The 19889-nt window shown below is 40.2% G+C and overlaps 1 protein-coding gene across 1 annotated transcript in view; it reads right to left on the reverse strand.

Moving 5' to 3' along the window:
* The window catches only part of galnt18a (UDP-N-acetyl-alpha-D-galactosamine:polypeptide N-acetylgalactosaminyltransferase 18a), a 173507-nt gene that overhangs the window by 34715 nt on the left and 118903 nt on the right, over positions 1-19889 (reverse strand). Inside the window, exons 5-8 of the mRNA XM_073472461.1 lie at positions 18917-19114; positions 15212-15326; positions 8077-8262; positions 6740-6877 (exon numbers count right to left, since the gene is read on the reverse strand). Of these exons, the coding sequence (XP_073328562.1) occupies positions 6740-6877; positions 8077-8262; positions 15212-15326; positions 18917-19114 (637 nt within the window). The remainder of the gene's footprint in view (positions 1-6739; positions 6878-8076; positions 8263-15211; positions 15327-18916; positions 19115-19889) is intronic.

Consider the following 19889-nt stretch of genomic DNA (forward strand, 5'->3'; position numbering starts at 1 on the left):
CAAATAGAAGCCTGTCTCTAAAAGGTTAAAATAGTCCTTGAAGCCTTAAAACATACATAACTGCTTTCATTTATAGATGTGATTTCAGAATCTTTGAGCATACTTCATGTAGAGGACGAGTCTGTCTTTCTCCCTGCATCCCTCTCTTTCCCCTCTATCCGTCTCTCCATAATTAATTACTCCATTATGACAGAGTGGTACACGACACAGCTAACTTTGTGGCCAAAGTGAAGACAAATGGAACCACTGTAGGCTAATTACTGTATGCCAGGAGAAAGTCATACAAACACTTTACACTACCCTTCAACTTTTTTTCTGGCAGCCGCCGAGTAATATCTCAGAGAGGAAAAGCATCTGTACTTTTGGGATGGCAGCTTACTCCTATAATTTGGCTATATTCCACAGAGAATTACAGACTAATTGTGCAATATGTGTTAATTAACACAGGGCAATCAATATACCTCAGTTTGTCCTTGCTCCTTCAAACATTTACAAGAAAGGGTCACGCAGGCATATTTTAAAGGAAGATTCTGGTTTATTTTTCATCAATGTCTCCGTCTGCAGATTGCGTCAAGCAGTTTGAAGAGAAGGTCAGATGGGAATAGGTTTGCAGGGAAAAAATGATGATGCGCTGGTTCTTCGTGCTACTGTTAAATTGGACTCTAATGTTAATCACTTCAATTTCCTTCTAGACCCACTTTCAGGCAAAGGCTGTAATGGCTGAAAATCAGTCAGTTCTGGTTTGGAACTGGTCCAGATGATATTTGATGTGTGTGATTGACTTAAATATGCTATTATATTACCTGATCCTGCTTAGTTATTGACAGTTATTTTAAAATGTTTAATTTTAACTTGTTTATTGTTGATGTTTGCCATTGTTCTGCAAGGAAGTAGAGCAGCATTTTGCCTCTGGCATTTAAAAGGTTGCATGGAAATGAGAAGCAAGAGCAAACAAATCTAATTAAGACCTATCTAATTAAAGTGGCCATCATCAATATTCCCATCCAGACAAAGTATCACATGATTACTTCTGTGTGACCATTATTGTTTGTACTAAACTATTATCAACTTACTCTGCACTTCCCTTCAGCTCTACTGGTTTAGCATCTTTCAGCTCATGTTTTTGGTTTTCTGGCCCCCAACTCTAATGTGTTGTTTGAGTCTCATCATTTTCATAAGCAAATTGTCCAGCTCCAGCAGGCAGCAGTTTTAAGCAAAAGCAAGAATTACCGCATCGGGGTTGTATGCCTCTGTTGATTGATATTGTGTTATTAATACACATATCATCATATCTTTTTAACAAAAAGTTATTTAATTCTAGTCGGGAGTTTTTGCTCTGTCCATTAATGTTGCATTGATGTATTTTTGACCACTAGGAGGCAGGAGAACTGTGAAACAGGCAGTGCAACGGCAGAAAAGCTTTGAAAGTTTATCAGAGCTTTTAAAGAGCGATTTCCGCTCTGGAAACAGTTGTTTTCTGTTGCTGGATACAAGGTGTTGAGAGCAGTGACACTGACCCAAACAGTAAATGTGCTTTAAAGCCAAAACCATGACATAAAAGAGGCTAAACGGGTCACAGTAGAGCACCAGAGTTGGTGATAATTCTCTGTGGATTTGTCACTAGTGACCCCTTTCACATTACAACTACTTATTCTCTCAATTTCAAGGTAAAAATATTCATTAAAGTATCTAAAATAGCAGCTGAGGTATAATGCTTAAAGACTGGGGTAACGTTGTACTTCCACAGCTTTGTAAACATTGTGTGGCAGCCATCTTAAATCATGCCATTAAAGTGACCTTTAAAAAGTAGTGATTTGAATAGAAATGCCTGTCTATTCAATCTCTGTGGTATGAGAATAGGTCTGCTTTACTATTCCTCATAAATGTTTGCAAAACAGCAACATTAATATCTAAAGATGAATGTGAGGATTTATTGGCTGCATCCCAGACTCGTACTAAACTCATAGTCCAAAGTTGCAATTGTTTGAGTTTATGGCGAGTGAACAGAGAGGAAGAGCTACTAATCTCTTCAACATACAGCTCGCAAAAGCCTTTCTTCTCCATCTGCTGAATAGTGCCCAGTCATCCCACTCACTGTTTAGACAGATCACTGACTACATCTCTCGCTCAGTTCACTTGGTGCATCCCACCACCTCCTCATGCTCCTCTGCAGTCACATCACACACAGTCCTGTGAGGTTTCCTGCGCACTTCTTGATCTGCTACTGAGGGCTGAGCTGAGCTTTCTACTTCACAATATCTCATATTGCTGTCACACTTATCACAGTGGTTGAGGAAAGGAAATACATTTACAATACATTCCTGTTACCTTATTTCTCAGAGAGGTCAGAGGTCAGGCTCAGCTGCACACCAGTAGCAGCCCTAGGTTTTTTGGTAGGTTTTAGTTTCTTGCTTAAGGACACAACAGTATAGTGAATGCATATAAGACAACAGCTCCTTCTGCCCCGTCATCCTCGCCAGCATGTTTGTTTCTGCTTTATGTAAATGTAATTGATAGACAAGCCCCGTGGTACACTGACTGTTGTACTTCCATAAATATCCTTCGGGTTTCCTCCAAATAAATGCTGTTGAGATGCCGAATCGTACCCTTTATCTAACTCTGGAAAGAATCACATTACATTTAGTAATTTACCTTCATTATTGGACAGGCTACTCCTCCCATAACACATGCAGACCTATACACCATTTGTATTCCTATTTGAAGCCAATAAACACATAAAATATTAATTTAAAATATACATTTTACAATATTTTTTCTTCCTTAAAGGTGCTATTTGTAAGAAAAGTTGATTTTTGAGTCTCATTCCCAACTCGTCAAATACTGACGCTTTGGGATTGTAGGACGGGTCGACCGCCATCCCAAAGTGTCATTATTTAATGAGTTGGAAAGGAGACTCAAAAATGATCTTTCTTTCAAAAAGCACCTTTAAGATATGTTCCCTCACATTGCCATTTGGAGTGAAAAGAGGTAGAAACATGTTTGGGTGGAGTTTCTCTTTTATTTCTGTAATACTGTCAAAGAAAAAGAAAATACTGTCATATAAATTTTACTGGTTTACTTCTAAATGTATTCATTTAGAAGTAAACCACCAGACTACAGAGCAGCTTCATTCCTTGGTCTGTAAGACTCCTAAATTCATCCTCAGTACTCCACTTTATAAAATTTGTTTGTTTTGTTTTCCTGTAGTTCATGAAGCATAAAGGGACTCAAACTCAGTTTCATTTTGCAACCTTGGTGTTGTAAAATGACAAAAAACAACTTTGAACCTTGAGTGTTGTGTCCTGTGTTCCACATAATCTTTTTAACACTGAATCAAAACAATGATCTTTCTCTTATACCTAATCGGGTCGTTAATTATTCATTCATACCACATAGCAGCACTTCAGGAAAGGTCAGGGGATGAATGAAGGTAGTCGGATTTATCTTCTGGGGACCATGAACATTGCATAAAATTCCATGACAAAGCATGTCATGTTATGCAGATATTTCAGTCTGGACAAAAGTGGTGGACCGACTGACCAACAGACTGACATTGCCACCTATGATAGAGCCACAACACAAGCGAGGCTAAAAATGTGTTGAAGACACAACATGGAAACACGATTCAGGTGTCTTTTTTCTTGGAGACCTTAGCATTGGGAAAAAAGTTACAGAAAATATTGAAGTGTTAAATTTGTTAATAAAATACAACAATTAAATCGGTGTCTCTTCCTGAAAACATGTCAAACTGATGAAATAGTTCATCACAATATGCGCATGTGCCACATTTAATGCAGCATTCAATCCTAATATCATATATCCTCTTTGTTCAATATTTATCTTTGTATGAACAGTGCATTCATCCAGCTTCTGTTTCTTGTTAAATAAGAGATGAGTGAATGAACAGATGGCATCGCACCACAACACTTGTTGTACTCTCTCCAACTGCTATCCCCTGTGAGAGTTTGTTTTTGTCAAATATGTAATCTTCATATCTACATCTCTCAGATGTCACTGTGGCAACGCTTTCATCTCATACGCTCAAAGCCGAGGCCCCCGCACATGCTCAGTAGTGTCAACAAATAACTTCATCCAAGTGTTTATTGAACAACAGACACAAGACTCAGTCGCTGCTGCTGCTACAGAGAAGAACCACACAGGCCTTTCATCCATCATCGCTTCATACCTTCGTTTTTCTCTCCAGTGACAGACTTGAAGTCAGTCAAAGTCAATAAAGCTGAAAGAGTCAGACCTTTTCAACCTGAAGGGAACAGGTTCTGTGCCATGGTAATATTCAGACTGCATTCAAAAGTTCTAGGTTTAAAAAAGTTAAAAAGAAAAAAGTAAAAGCAGCAATCAAAAAATCACAATCAAAAATGAAATTAATAAATTATTAGAAGTTGGACTAAGCGAAGGAGTACATTTTTCTTCCACTATCAGCAGAGCACTCTGTGAGTGGTGGGATAATTCTGCTCAGCTTTCAACAGATTACTGTCATTTTTCAATTATGCAAAATCCTCCCACAGCCGTTAGCTGAAGAGAGGAATAGCCATGCAGAAATTAAGTGGTATAAAAAGGTTCGCCCTTTCAATACCCCGCTGCTGTGATTTGAAGTGAGCTCTTACAGCAGAGAAGTAAATATATATATATATATATATATATATATATATATATATATATATATATATATATATATATATATATATACGTATATATATATATATATATATATATATATATACCTCATGTTGTGCGTTCAATTAGACTCAGTTTTAATGGAAAAGTTAAAGATGCACAGCTTGAAATACTTGGGAAAGTTTTGTTGAGGAGGTGTTACTGCCCTGTCAGAGCCAATGTTTATCAAATGGCTTTAACTGAACAAGTTTTGGTTGCTTTCCTTAAAATCATATGACCACACAATAAAATACTGCTCAACATATATGCAACATAAATTCACCATCATGCATCAGATCCAAATTAAACTAGGTTGAAGCCTGAGTGAAGAAAATGTCACAAAACAGAATTAAAACTATTTTGCCAACCTGAAAAAAATAACATTTAGCCTCAGCTGTAATGGACAAGTTAGGCCTTTACAGCCAGGAATATTAGAGAAGTTTTGTTTTGATGGAAATGTTTAGTCAGGAGGTGTTCATGCTGTCACAGAGCTAGTTATAACCCCAGTTATTTTTAAATTGTTTTCCCCTGGGTCATAGATATGTGAATACAGGGAAATGAAAATGGCCTGCCGGTGCAGGATGTGACACGTCCTGCACGAACTCAGTTTGCTAGTTTGCAGTGCACTCTCCTGGTTCTAGGCTCTACTCATTCAGCACATCTGTCGCTCGCCCTATCTCTTGTAAAGATATCAGCCCCAGCTCTCACTGGTCTCCAGAACTCTGTGCACCTCAGGATATCCCAAATCTGCCTACCTGCCGGCTTGTCTGCTTGTTATCCCTGCACTTATCCACCATACCACACATCACTATCATAAATGTCATTACTTCACCTCACCTCTGAGTCTGTGCCTTACATCTGGGTCTACCATGCAACCACTTTGTAGCAAAGTCATCTCGGCCTTTGGGTGAAATTTTTCACTATTTTCTGACATTTTACAGGCAAACAACTAATTAATTAATCAAGAAAATACTTGACAGATCAATCAGCAATGAAAAGAAATGGTAGTTGCAGCCCTAATACAATTACATTTTTGGTTGGAACCATGACGATACTGGAAAATGTTCCCACAATAAAAAATCTTAAAGCTGCACAAGTCAATATTTTCATGTAAATAAATGGATCAAATGAATATAGAGACTGCCAGCAGCTTTACTGTTTTAGTTCATCCTCATGCTCTCATGCCTATCTGATGAAGCTCTGATAAACTGTCCAGCAACAAACTGCAGGCACAGTCAGTGACTAGCTGGTAACATACTGGAGGAGAGCTGGAGAGCTGGACGTTTCTCTGAAGAGCTGCTAAAAAAGACTGATTATTGGACCTAAATTCATCAGGTGGATACAAACACTAATGTGTCCACTGGATGTGTAACTACTTGCTAACAGGTTTCCAACAGCAACTTGAAAAGATGAAATTATGTTGTTACATGTTGTGTTCTGCTGCGCCCCAAGTGTCCGTAAGAAAATCTATTCAGATTTAAATAAATCCTAAAGCAGTGATTTACTCTGAAATGAACTGCCTGAGTCAAACAGAGGAGGAAGTCGAGTGCCAACCTTGCCAATGGGGTAATCGCAACATTAAAAAAATATGACAGCTTTGCACAACACTTTGGTTCCTTTATCTTAATAAAACCAAGTTCATTGTTGGAGCACACCAATAGGAGTCTTTATAAATGTGTTTCCTTTTTGTTAAAATGGCACCAGAGAAGGACAAATGGAAATCTGTTCACACATTTTTAAAACTCCCTGCTGGTGAGCTACCACAACAAAGGTATATTAATTTTTGATGAAGCTAAAGGAGCATCTTGTTCCTATTTCATAATGAATTCAAATACTCCTGAATACTTTATGTTTTGAGGAGTTTTCTGTATGTGTAGCACCCAGTGGGGACTGAGTGAGGAAGTGTACAGTGTTGTGTTTCTCAAACTGTGGGCTGGGATCCAGACTTGTTCCTGTGGGCTCCTTTATTGCTTTAAATAACAAGCCCATTTTTCAACGTGATAATAAATTAATTTACAGGAATCGAGGTTGCAGTCCGGAAATATTTAGGAAATATTTAACTCACCACTCCGTAAGCAACCGTGTCGCTGTAGGATCGGAGCTCGGGGTAGATGTTGGACAGGAACCAGCTGAATGGTCGGCACTTGAGTCTGGATCGCAGGGCTTTCCTCTGAGAAATGTCCCCGATGTCTATTCCTGAGTTCTAGAGAAGGAAGTAAATACAAGCTCAAGACAAGAGTGCAAACGTGAACTTCTCTAATGTTGCAAGAAATCAAAAATAATGAGCACAGAAGTCAGGGCCTCGGGGTCAGTTCAGCACTACTGCATCCTTGGAGTGGCGATGTAAGTGCTCCAAATAATAACTGAGCAAGACATCAAGTGTCTTGAGTGGATATCAGTCAGTGAAGAGAGGCTGAAGTGAGGAAGTTTTTTGAAAATAAGAGTGTGACACAGAAAAATGGATGAATGAATACATTGGAAACATTTGGTTATTGATTTCTCATGTCGGCCAAAGAAAAATTCCAAACATTTGCTGGTTCCAGTTACTCAAATGTGTGAAAATTCTGCTGTTCTTTGTTTGAATCCATTGTAAATCTGATTTCTGGTTAGCTGGATACAACGAACAACATGACACAACATCATCTGGGGCTCTGGGAAATGAACTGATTAATAGAAAATAATAACGAACTGATTCATATTCATCACTAGTCATCATTTGAAGCCATACGTTAGGTAACAGTGGCTGTGAGCACTGTTTCTAAAAGGTATATTCTCACAGAACAGACAGTATTTGAGAAAATGTATGTAGTTACATTCCATCCCTGGGTTAGTCCTTTCAAATGCATATCTGGACTCTGTGGAACTAGACCTGAGGATTCTTAGTTTCAGGTGATTATACATTACTCAAAACAATTATGTTTTAGTCATGAATATACTACTATTTTATACATATTAATATATTCTCTGCCGACAGAGAAATACACACAGGACCTTCAAGCTTCGATTGTGCAGGTTTTGGGAAGATTTTGGTCTGGACAGTTTTTCTGGACCTGGCAACCCTGCTCAACCCTTCAATAGGTCTAAAAGCTTGGTGTGTCACAGTAACCTCATTTTAAAATGTAATGAACCCGTAGTACTCACTCATAACATCAATAATACGATGTGCACCCACAGCACAACCATCCTCCACAGGTTGGTGTGTGTTCAAACATTACTTGTACACAAGTGATTCTCCAGTGGGCCGACATGATGGATCCAATCATGGTTGCTAGGTGATATGTGACACAGATTCTGAACATAAATAAGCATGTACGCAATTACGCCCACACACACCCTCCCACACACAGAGAACAAGCATAGTATCAGACTGCCAACACACACACACACACACGTAATGTTTACCTGTAGTGGAACGTTCCAGGCCATGTAGACGTGACTCCTGTACTGGTCCATCCAGACATCGGCCACCCTCAGAGCGTTCCGACGCACGAGGGCTGTCAGGTTGGCTGTGTAGGGTTTGTGGGCGCGCTCGATGTGCGCGATCCTGGAGCAGGGCAGGACCTCCACGCTGCCGCCACACTGCCACACCTTCGTTACACACACAAAAACACAAATACGTTAGCAACGTCAGAGATTTCCAAAATATAAGTGTGGATATTCTTGTACTTTACATACCAGTTAAACCTTTATCCTCTAAATGGGGAATTAAATCCCTGCTGAGTCTCAGCAGCCTGCTTGATTGAATTAGTGTGAATAGAAAGGTATCACAGGAGCGCATGCATGCCCACCCAGGTGCTTGCTATGTTTACCAGTTTGCAGTTTGATGGCGGAGGGAGCTGTCACATACGTCTACACAGGCCTAGTTAGCATCATGACAGGCTCATGAAATATGAAATAAATGTTCTAATGGGGTTCGCCAGGAAAGCAACACAAGTGTGCGGCCCTCTGGCATGCTCTGACAGATGGAACTATTTAAGGCCTATATTTATTTAAGGTGTACATATATTATAAGCATGTGTATGTTAGAGGGTAAATGAGCTCCATGAGTGGCCAATTTTTATGTGGCATTAAATCAGCTGGTCTCATCTCCCACCTGCCGAGTGACATTTTACTTCTCTTAATTTATTAATCTTCAGTGAAAAGTTCTACTGCCTATACCTGTTATTCTTTGACTGTCAGCCCCCCCCCCCCCCCCCCCCCCGTTAAGTGATTACACTGTGATTACAACTGATTACAGCTCAATTTATCAACCTCTGGTGATTTCAACACCTTTAAGTGCTTCAGAACTACTTAATCTTTAAAGGTGCATTATGTAGTTTTGGGGAAGAAAAGAGAAAAATCGTCATTGACTGATTTTTTTAATGACTAAATAAACTGAATAAACAAAATGACCTTAAAGGACAACACAGTTTCATTTCTGTTTTACTTTGTTTATGTTTGGCGGACCCTGCCACCTTTCCAGCTTCAAACAGTGTTCTGCGGACAGCTTGTTTATTCAGTTATGGAGAAACTAAATATTTCTGAGTTTGTGTTATTATCTCATTAACATTGTAATATTAGAATTTTAAGTTTGAATTTCTTCTCCAAAACTACATAGTGCACCTTTAACTTAACTCAGTCCTTACAATTCACTTAAAGCTAGGGTAACTTAGCCTATTCTGAACGCAAGCTAACCGCACAAGAATGGAAAAACTGACATGCTAGCTCGACAGTGGTGAGGACTACCAGTTGGATATGGTTGGCGATGATAACGAAGCGCTGCGCTCAAAGTACACCTCCACTGTGCCTTCTCCTCAGTAGCAGCTAACCCAGTTAGCACAAAGCACAGCCTACAGCGGTAAAGAGTAACTGTTGCGTCGGGTAGCCATTTAAGATTGTGGCATTAACAGAGTTGTTAATTTAAGTATTTATTAGAGTAAAAAAAGCTAGGAGAGATGGTGGAATGTAGCGAACTAGCCGCTATCACATATCTTGAGCTACAGGACAGTTGCTGTCAGGCTAGTTAGGCAGTGCACTTATGGAGGGAGGCCTTCAGGGGTGGGGGGAATTTTTTGATTGGATACTTTCAAAGACTTTTTAAATGCACAGGTACTTATAATTCACGCCGAAGGAAAGGAAAAAACAACAACAAAAAAGCACATCTCCTTTAATCAACACTTAAACTGAAACTTAATCTTCAGTTTTTCGATGTTTAGTCAACTGACGCATTTGCAATGGTAAGACATATTTCTGACTTTCATGAAGTAATCAACTACCAATTTCCGTGATAGCACTGCTAAAATTCTGCAGCAAGCTCCCTTAGGAGTTTGGTGTACTGACAAAACAAGCGCTGGGAAATGAAGATTTAAATAGAAACGCCTGTTCTCACTATTCCAGTCCTGCACTTTGTTTGTGTGTTTGCGCTATAATCCCTCCTGCCGGCCAGCCTCCTTCTCTGTATCATTCTAAAGCAAAGAGCTACTGGAGAACAACAGTAAAACTGTGGCACTGGCCCGGCGCCCAGGCAGGAGCACCAGCCACAGCCAAATTCTGAGATAATACACGCTTCCCTGAGAAATACCTCAACGTTCTCTATAAAGGATTTACAACACGGGGTTAGAGTATAAGGAGCTATTCTTCGAGCATAACAATCTATGTCTGAGCGTGTGGGTGTGCACAGGGAGATAGGGAACAAGACGAGGAAGAAAGCGGACAGTGAAGAGAAAGAGGAGCGATTCAGAAAGAGTGTGGAACATAAAACAGTGAAGGAAGGTGAAGGTATAACAGTGAAGGAAGATAAAGTGGGATGTATAGAGAGAAGAAGGAAGTGAAATAGAGGGGGAGAGAGAATAAAAGCTCCTTTCCAAAAGCTTGGAAGATCCTTTTTTTTTTAGTTTGTATCTTCTTTCAAAATAAAAGCCTACCCCTGTGGGATAAAACAAGGTCATGCGTCAACTTTTACCCATAAAACATCACGTAACATCATCATGATGTCAAGTAGCCGTAGTTAATGTGTGTGCGTTGGCATCCAATGCTTGGAAATCATGCCTGGCTGATCTGTATGTGTGTCACCCAGACAAGACGCAGCACATTTACATCCCTAATTGTCTCTCAGTATGTCCTCTTTGGTTTAACGCGGAACGAATCTCGCTCGCGGACTTGTGTTTTTAAAAGTTTTAATGAGAAAATGAGAGGCGGACGGCAACAACAAATGAAGTTGTGAATTATAAATCACGCCGAGGACGACCGCCCGTCGTGATAAAAAAGACGGAATGAGACAATGAGCACTAAATATGCGCAATATTACACCATGCTGCATATGAAGCTTCATAAAAGCAATCTTTATCACAATGGGAGCATGCAGGCCAGAGATACGGAGCGCTTCTGCAGGAACTGGGGGAGAAAAAAAAATCCCATCGCTGATAACAAAAGGCGCCTGTGTTTGGCATGAGGGAGATAGAAATAGAACAAACCGGCTTGGTTCTAACTTAAACCTTGGGTTGAACTCAACACAGGATGAATTAGTCAGAGTAAGAGCAATGCCCTTGAGACGCAGAACTGATTCTGTCAAAATATCACTGCTGATTTTCATAATCACTGATCTGCAAAGAGCTCTTTTGCAGCGCAGTCTGCCACTTTGACAAAAAAAGGAAATATTGACGTTTCTTGTCATTCCTGATGTGTTTATAGTCTAATCCGTGTGGTGTGAAATAACTGACACTGACTATGTGTTTGTGTGTGTCTAGGCGGGTTATATTAGATGTCAGGTTCTGACTTCAAACACCCCTGTGGCACTGGAAGTGTTTGCTGTGGAAGAGAAATGTCAGTACTGAATGATGTTCTTGCTAACCTTTTGCTGCCTTTCAACCGTTCAGAAACCTCACATACAAATAGACAGACCCTGAACACAACCCTGACGTTCCAACAACCACACAACAGGCTCAACAGTAGCTTTCAAGTGTCTCTCCGCCGAAATGGGGTTCATTTCAGTTCAGTGTTTGTTGTCTCGTTGTCACAATGTTTGCAGCGGAGAGCAACTGATTTGCAGCACTGTGCCTGAGTCTTGGCCCTCTATCAGCGCATAGGCTAAAGTGTAATGTGGGCAGAGCTTCCGACAGCTGGAGGCATCTGATGCAGGGTCAGAAAAACACGGACCGCCGAGGTCGCAGTGTCGGCGGTGAGATCTCCTCCCATGGAGAGACCATCTGTTTGTGGCCTTGCTGCTTATGCTGCGATGAATAAGCCATCCAATTCTCCCCTGTGCCAACGTCTACAGGTGTACAAGCAATTTGTCTCTACAGTAGGGGCTTATACTGGAGAATTATATGCCAACAAGCTCTGTAATAGAGAATAACCTCTCCGGATGTAACAGAAGAAGTCATGGTCACTGCACTGCGAGGAGCTAAGGAGAAAGCCATTATCAGACTTGTTATAGTTGACTGTTGAAGCCTGACATTCAAGCCTCCTATGGAGAGAGTCAAGGCCGAGCCCAGCACAAAAGCCTTTATGAGCCGCATTACTGCCAATGTGCCGAAACAACAGGACACTTTAAGCTTCTGGCAGATTTAGTCATTTATATTCATGACATCATATAATGTTTATGATATCAGGTCAAAGCCATTTTAATAGAAATATTTAGAGTGCTGTAAACCGCGTTATGAGTATCTTTTGCTTGTTTGAGCTGAACCCATTCAGCTCCTGCTGTTACAGCAACACGAATAACCCAAACTGATTCTTTCTCACTTACAGAGGAGTGGAAATATCTTGGTTCTTAGATCCATGGCGATGCATAAGTGGAGGATTCTGCATCAATGCAGAGACACAGCATGATCGGGAGTTTACAGCCAACACAAAATTATAGTCTTATGATGTTGATTGCTGATTTAAAGTTGCAATGTTGATCCCTTGGATTGAATTGTGGACATGCATCAGGCTAATGTTACCATTTACATGTTGGGAGACTTGGCAGATGGAGGCAGCAATGTGATATAAAAAGTATTCTGAAAGCGCTCACATGGCGACATTTCAGATTTTATGAAGTCACTAGGGAGCACAAACTAGACAAAACTGGCCTCACAACAAATACTAAACACATTAACTGATTTCATCCAGAGCTAACATCTGCAAACATAAAGAATACAGCAAGCCCAGCAAACCAGCCAAGAAATAAAGACGCACTGTCAACTTTGCCATCCAGCTTTGAGAGAGGGGTGTGCAGCAGAGTGTTTGTAATGTCACATGAGAGCTGCTACGTGAAAACTTTATTTTTGTAGATTAAAGCACTTGTGTAATGCACTGCAGACAGATTTATGATTTGTTTCGGTAATGTTTATGTACTGAGCCGGGTCAAACAGACACTGGTATTGAAAAGATGCAGCTTTTTATTTTGTAGGTAATCACTGTGGTAGTCCAATTTTTTTTTTATTTATAGGACTCTATAAATAAAAGGGAATTTAGATTTGTCTTACTGTTTGTATTAAATGATGAAAAAGTAGCTGTGTACAGTAAAAACAAAAACTGAAGATGCCATACACTGAGATGCATCAAGATCCATAGTCAACAGGTGAGGCGTAATCAAATCATGAGCCCACCTCTGCTCACTCAGCCTTCACCGGAGAGTCACTGTGCATGAAGTCAACAACATGTGTAGAGGACAATCTGCATTCAGGGGGGTGTTGGGCAGCATAAACTAACTAACTGGGGGATGAATTCCCCAATCCCTCCAAGCAAGCAACATCTGCCACCAAGGATGCCAATAGATAACAGCTGTTTCGTTATATTCCCGACTGTTTCCCTGTACATAATGTTCCCTAAACAATCAGCATGCAATGTTACATAGGGGGTACATTATTTTTTAATTTATGTATCATTATGGAATCAAATTAACCTACAGTATACACGGTTATTATTAATTTCATTACTTCACTTTACATTCTGATAGTGTTGTGCTGTAGTGTAAAAGTACTCTGACTTAACCAAACACGAGTCGTCACTGCTTCCATGCCCAAGCAGCTAAAACCTGCAGGAAGAGTCCAAGCCAAAAATAAGCCAGCAGATGACCTATAAATGCCCCTATTAGCTGGAAAGCACAATGGACCCACATCATATAGCCATACATGGTCCAAGTTCAAATTTGATAACAATATCTCTATAAATTAACACTTACATAGAAGCTCCTGTAATAATGGCTTTTTGGAGGAGTTTTTTGACAGAAAGAAGCATGTAAAGGCATCTGCATTCGCAGTTTTTCACTATTTAGTTGGCATTTAAAGGTTTTATTGATAACATATAGTTATATATAACTAAATATGCCATTCTATCTCTCAATTTTTACTCAAAAGGAAGTAATGGAGTCCATGTCTTCACTCCAAACATTGTCTGACCTGCCCTCAACAGCAGCTATTATCGTCATTGTTCAGTGTCAATGCAGGAAGTAGTGCGTTCCTTATGTAACCAGGCTGAATGTAAGGCAGTAGAGGGCAGGGTGATGGCTGTGTAGCTAGTCCAACTTTGTGTGTGTATCCTTGAAGCCTTGTAACTGATTTCCTTTTTTATTAACTCTAACCTGGTGATGTGAGGCAGCAAGAACTCAAAACGTCACTGGACACCATACGAAAAAATGTTTGTGACAGTGTAGCAGCATTGCAGTCTGTGTTTTTCCTTTTGAGGACAATATAATTATCACCCACTCATCTGTTCTACGGGCTCTCCTGTCATCGATTGTCCACAGCTGTCCAATAAATCTCAACCTGACATGGTCAAGCCTGACAGTATTATACATTTTTCAGAGTGTGATGCGTTCTTAACCCAGTGGCTTGGATCAGCATCAGTCGAGCCCGGGCTGATAATCAAACCTGTGCTTCACTGACACTTCACTGTAAATCACTCGGCACTGAGCCTGAGTCAACAGTTTCCCTGGGATGTCTCCCGTGTCCGTTCTGTCTCGAAGCTGTTCCAACAGTTAGCGTCCTCTGGGGAGTGATTTGCCGTCTCAAGAGGACGGTGCTTTGTCAGAGCCCTCAGCCTCTGGAGACCAGATTATAGATGAAATCCCTGCAGTAACTGTTAACGCCATAACTGTAGTTGAGCTTGCTGAAAATGACTTAAAACCTGTTAGCTGCTGCAAGAAACTGCAACACTATTCAAATAGAAAAAATGACTTTCATCATTAATTAATACATGTCAAGCAATGTAGCTGCATTTTAGTTCTAATGTCATTTCATTACATTTAATCACCATGTTGTCTGTCAGCCGTTACATCATTAGTAATCCGCTCAGTTTTCTTGAGTCAGACTGAATGAATAATGTGAAGGACTGATAAAGACCTCATTCTGTCAAAGGAAAGGTCAGTCTTCTTCCTCTCTATGCTGGACATGTCTGCTATTCGGGATATTTCAATTTGGCAGGTGTCAACAGCGGATGCCTCTCTGGCATACATTGTGTTACAGATATTTTTAGTGTACGCAGGGCTGTACGCGGGGCTGCAGGACTGTATAGTTGGCATGTGGTTGCCATGGTTGTGTGGCTCAGGATATACAGGTTTTTCGAGCCGACTCACCCTGATGCCGAGCTCCACATTTTCTCCACCGTAAATTTCCATGCCTTCGTCTAGGAGGCCAATCTCCTCAAAGTACTTCCTGTCGACAACAAAGCAGCCAATCAGAGCAGGGCTCCTAAAATAGAGAGTGAAGGGAGGGAAGAGAGGAGGTCAGAGAAAAGAAAGAGGTAAAAAAAAAGGGGGGGGGGAGGGGTTTAAATGCAAAATATTCTTTAAGACACACAAACACAGTCCTAACCCCACAATTAACCCCACACTGGACATCAAGGCCCTGAAGGTCTATTTGTCAAGTATGCTGCACATATCATGCTCTTCACAAAGGCATTAGCGTGTCATGACGAATCTACGCCGCACATTTCACTTACAAATGATCCAGCTGTCAAAATGATGCTGTCACCTAACACAACAAATTCAGGACATTTTGAGGAAACCGGTGGGGGGAAAGCAACCAGATCTTTCATCAACATCAAACTGAATCAACAAGAGTGAAAAATAACTCTTATTAGTATTCATGCTGTCAGTCCCACACATGTCCTCTTATCAAAATGAAATACAGCACCACTGCAAAAACAGCTTGTTTGAGTGAATTCCTCTTCCCTGTGGATACACGGATTGGCAAACAGCCAGAAACTCTGAAACCCCAAATGCTAATGGAAACAATGAGGCCCTCCCACTACTGACTCTGAAGATACTCTCTTCTCTAAAGCTTCCTGCACAGTATCAGAAATCATATAGCAAGTATCAGTATCAGTGTGTTTTCCGCTGTTCAATCCGAACATTGCCCTTTTTTTAATAGTACACTGAGTAGATGAGATAAAGAACTTTGCAGTAAACATAATGCATCAGAGGCAGCTTCAGGTTGGGGATGTGAACACATTGTTTGCTCCATAACACACATCATGTACAAATAAAGAATATAATTCATTGACATTTGGATTTCCAGCATAATTTTAAGTATGAAACAGTGGCATTGGTCTACAATAGAAGTGACAGTGTACAGCTAGCGTTTGAATATTTGAAGTAGCTGGTGATTGTGTTAGCATAATTTGTTATCTGTGGGTTTATTTTTAGGCAGGTGTTATTAGCACCCAGGTGTCCATAGCTAACGATGCTATTTGCATCACTGCAAGTAATTTTGGTGCCTAAACCTACCGAAATAACTGACACGGGGCGGGGATGAGGGGGCCAGTTGTAAGTAGCCAAAATAGCCTTTAAATCAGATGCTGGATGTGTGTGTGTAAGTCCACTACTCAGAGTCTCAAGAAATATTGGACTTAAATGTTGGATTCCCCCCTGGGAAACATATTATCTCTAACAATGTTAAGATTTTTCCCCCTGAGTTTTTGCACAGTGAAAGGGTGTGACAGAGTAATGCATAGAGTGGTGAGGTCAAAATATAACCAATAATACATAATTATTAATGATTTCAAATGTGTTAATCCTCGTGTGGACAGTTTTTTTTTTCTCAATTGGAGGTGGGTGTACTGTCGACTACCTGGGTCATTTTTAACTCCCAACCTTGTCATAATTACAGCTGCAATTACCCGCTGTGTCTTCGTCTATCTCACTGGTCCAACTGTAATTTAAATCCCAGCTGGAGGGATCTTCTTGTATGTTGAATCTCTACAATTTTTCAGCAGGAAAAGCTGCTTGTCCTTCAAACTTTTGAACAACTGGCACCATTGAAAGTATTCTGTAGCAGGTGTTAACAGTTCCTGTTGCACTGCGCCCATAATGTAAAAAAAGTGATGATTCTCAAGGAAGTTCTGATACGTCTTTTTTAAAGCAGATTTATGGATGATATTAATAATGGCTCATGTCTGCGTGTTAGGATTTGACTGATTTATGACTCAAAGAAAAAGGTATGACTCAAATTCACCTCATGCAGTATCCTTGCCTTACTATAAGACCCTTGGGCAGGCTTTTGGCCTTTTCTTTGGGTTTTATCCCGTGAAATGACCATGACTATAACAAACTATATCCTGTAACTCTAATACCTCTCTGTGCTTACTGTGCATGAAAAACAGCTTAGTACTATAGAGGGATAATAGCTACAATGAGTTACAGTGGTATACAAATCCTAGTTGAACACCTCAACGTTCCACTTGAGCGCCCACGTTGGACTCCACACAGCAGTGTCTGCCAAGAGGCCAGAGTACTCCTATACCAGAATATTACCAGGTTGTCTGTTTACAGTTTTTTTTAGACATAAGTTTCATGTGAAAACAATACAATATGAAAATAATAATAGTCTTAAAACTCGTTTTTGACACATGACCCTGCCAAAAGACAGAGGATAGACAAGAACGATAGCCCAGTTGCAAGCATAAAATGTTGGAATTTAAGGTTTTTGCCAAACACTGATACATTCAAATGTGTATGTATCATACGTACCACATTGACATTTCTACAATATGTGTCATATCACACTCACATTACATGTTTATGACCCGGCGTTCATATCAGGAGGTGGAGGAGATGGTGGTAATGAAGGCTGCCAAGCCAGTGACTGCTGTTTGAGACTGTGTTTCAATGTTTGTAAAACCACAGTGAGTATTCGAGGCCAAAACATGACCTTTCCTAAACCTAACCAAGTGTTTTTGTGCCTAAACTCAACCAGACCATAAACACAGTGTTGTCACAACATCAAATTAAAAACTGTACCAAAATAAGTTGCAACATATCCGTGATTTGCAGAAACTCACATGAATCTGCCAACATTGATTGATAATACAGGATTCATCTTAGTTTATTATACAGTTTATTTAGAATACATATTCTCTGTGCATGTGCAGGTTTTTCTCAGTGAATCAGGAAAATTAAAATGCAATTAAATGTACATACATATCTACTTCGGAAATGAGTAATTGCTTTGACAAAGCCAGTGACAAATTGCACCTGAAAAAAAGTACTTAAAGGATAAAGAAATAAATAATGGGGGCATTCATCTTCCTCCATCACAATATTGAGCAGGTTATGTCCTCTTGTTTTTGTCCAAATCCATAAACACTGCATCATTGATTTGCTTGCCATGAGCCACCACGACAGAGGTATTATCCTCTTGCAGATATTGGTGAGTAGGCAATTTTGCTCTTGTTGCTGGGCTGTTTTTCTGTTGTAGCCTCTGCAGTGTTTATCTGTCATATTGGCAGTTTTTTTCTTGGCCAACAGTATTGAGAAAACTGGACCATTATGTCAGTTTCAGAGAATGGACGATAGACACTGCAGGTCGCCTCTTAGTGCTGTTATTGTGGTGACAAAAATCCCCTTTCCTTTTTAAATCTGTGTACCTGCCCAGAGCTTCTGATGAAACTCCTGTTTGTATGCGTTTCCTCTAATGGGCCTCTGGCTGTGCTTCATCTCCCAGGTTTTATATGGGTTAGAATATTAACACTACACTTATAATTTACATACGTAATTATCATTCATGGGGATTAGTGTTCAAGAAATTATAATGTAAAAATAATGTGCTTAGTAAGTGATCTTATCAAACCTAGTTCACTAAGCTGTAAGTCAACTTATTAATAATTAATACTGCACCGTGGATTATTTTCTGGTGTCTACCTTCTTTCATGACAGCAAGATATTTTCTTCCATGGAACCAAACTATCGGACAGGTTTCTTTCATTTTTTTTATAATGATTTTTTAATCCCCCTTCCTCTTGTTAAGCCCAAACAAAATCTTTAAGCTCCTTCTCTGTTTACCTGATCGGGGCTGTGTGGTTGCGTTGCGTCCACCAGGACTTTGGTGGGTTGAGGTATCGACACCACAGCTCCCAGTCGAAGCCCTGAGCAGACAGCGGGTACTCCTCGATCTCGAACGTGTCGTACTTGATGTTGTCAAAAGAGGGAGACACCACCCGGGTCCGGTCCTCCTTTATTCGCTGCAGAATAGGTTCTGCCCTGTGGGATGACAGAGAAAAGAATATGTTTGAGAGGAGATAATAAATGAATCAGTCAGCTCTCTTGGCTCCTGAGCCCCAAGCCAACACTCTACAATGCATTAGGATAAGTAATCACATTATTATTCAAGCAAAAATGTGAAAAAGAAAACTGAATGCCAGTGTTCAAGATTGCTGTCTGCTGTAGTGTGAAGCGTTCTAAAGTGAGAGTCAAATTTGTTAGTAGCCATTAAATATATACGGTGTGAGTATTTTATATGATATAGCACCCCCAACACTATTCTCACTGTCTGTACTAGTTTTTTTATTAGTAAGTTTGTGACTTGAATCATAGTGTTGCAACATTTTTTCATTAGTTGTTTTCCTCAAAATTACCCCCCTCCCAAACAAAACAATTCACCAACACCAACTACATTCAGATGGCACTTTTTCAGTCATACCCACCACAACACAAGTCAGCCTTCACCCATTCCACACACTGGTGTCAGAGGCTACCATCCAAGTTACAGCCTGCTCGTATACACACTCAAACAGTGATGGAACAGCCATCTGGAGTAATTGAGATTTCAGTATCTTGCCCAAGGGCACTTCAACACGCAGACTGCATTAGTGACCGGATTAGTGAACGACTTTTACTGCGTGACATCACTTTTTCCCTTTTCCACCAACTAAACACTGTCCACTTTAAACAGTTAAAAGTATAAACGAACCAAAAATGAAATACAGAATTCTCTAAAAACACTATGTTCATGATGGACCCCATAATTCAGAGTAAG

Source organism: Pagrus major, chromosome 8, assembly GCF_040436345.1.
Source record: "Pagrus major chromosome 8, Pma_NU_1.0".
Taxonomy (NCBI): domain Eukaryota; kingdom Metazoa; phylum Chordata; class Actinopteri; order Spariformes; family Sparidae; genus Pagrus; species Pagrus major.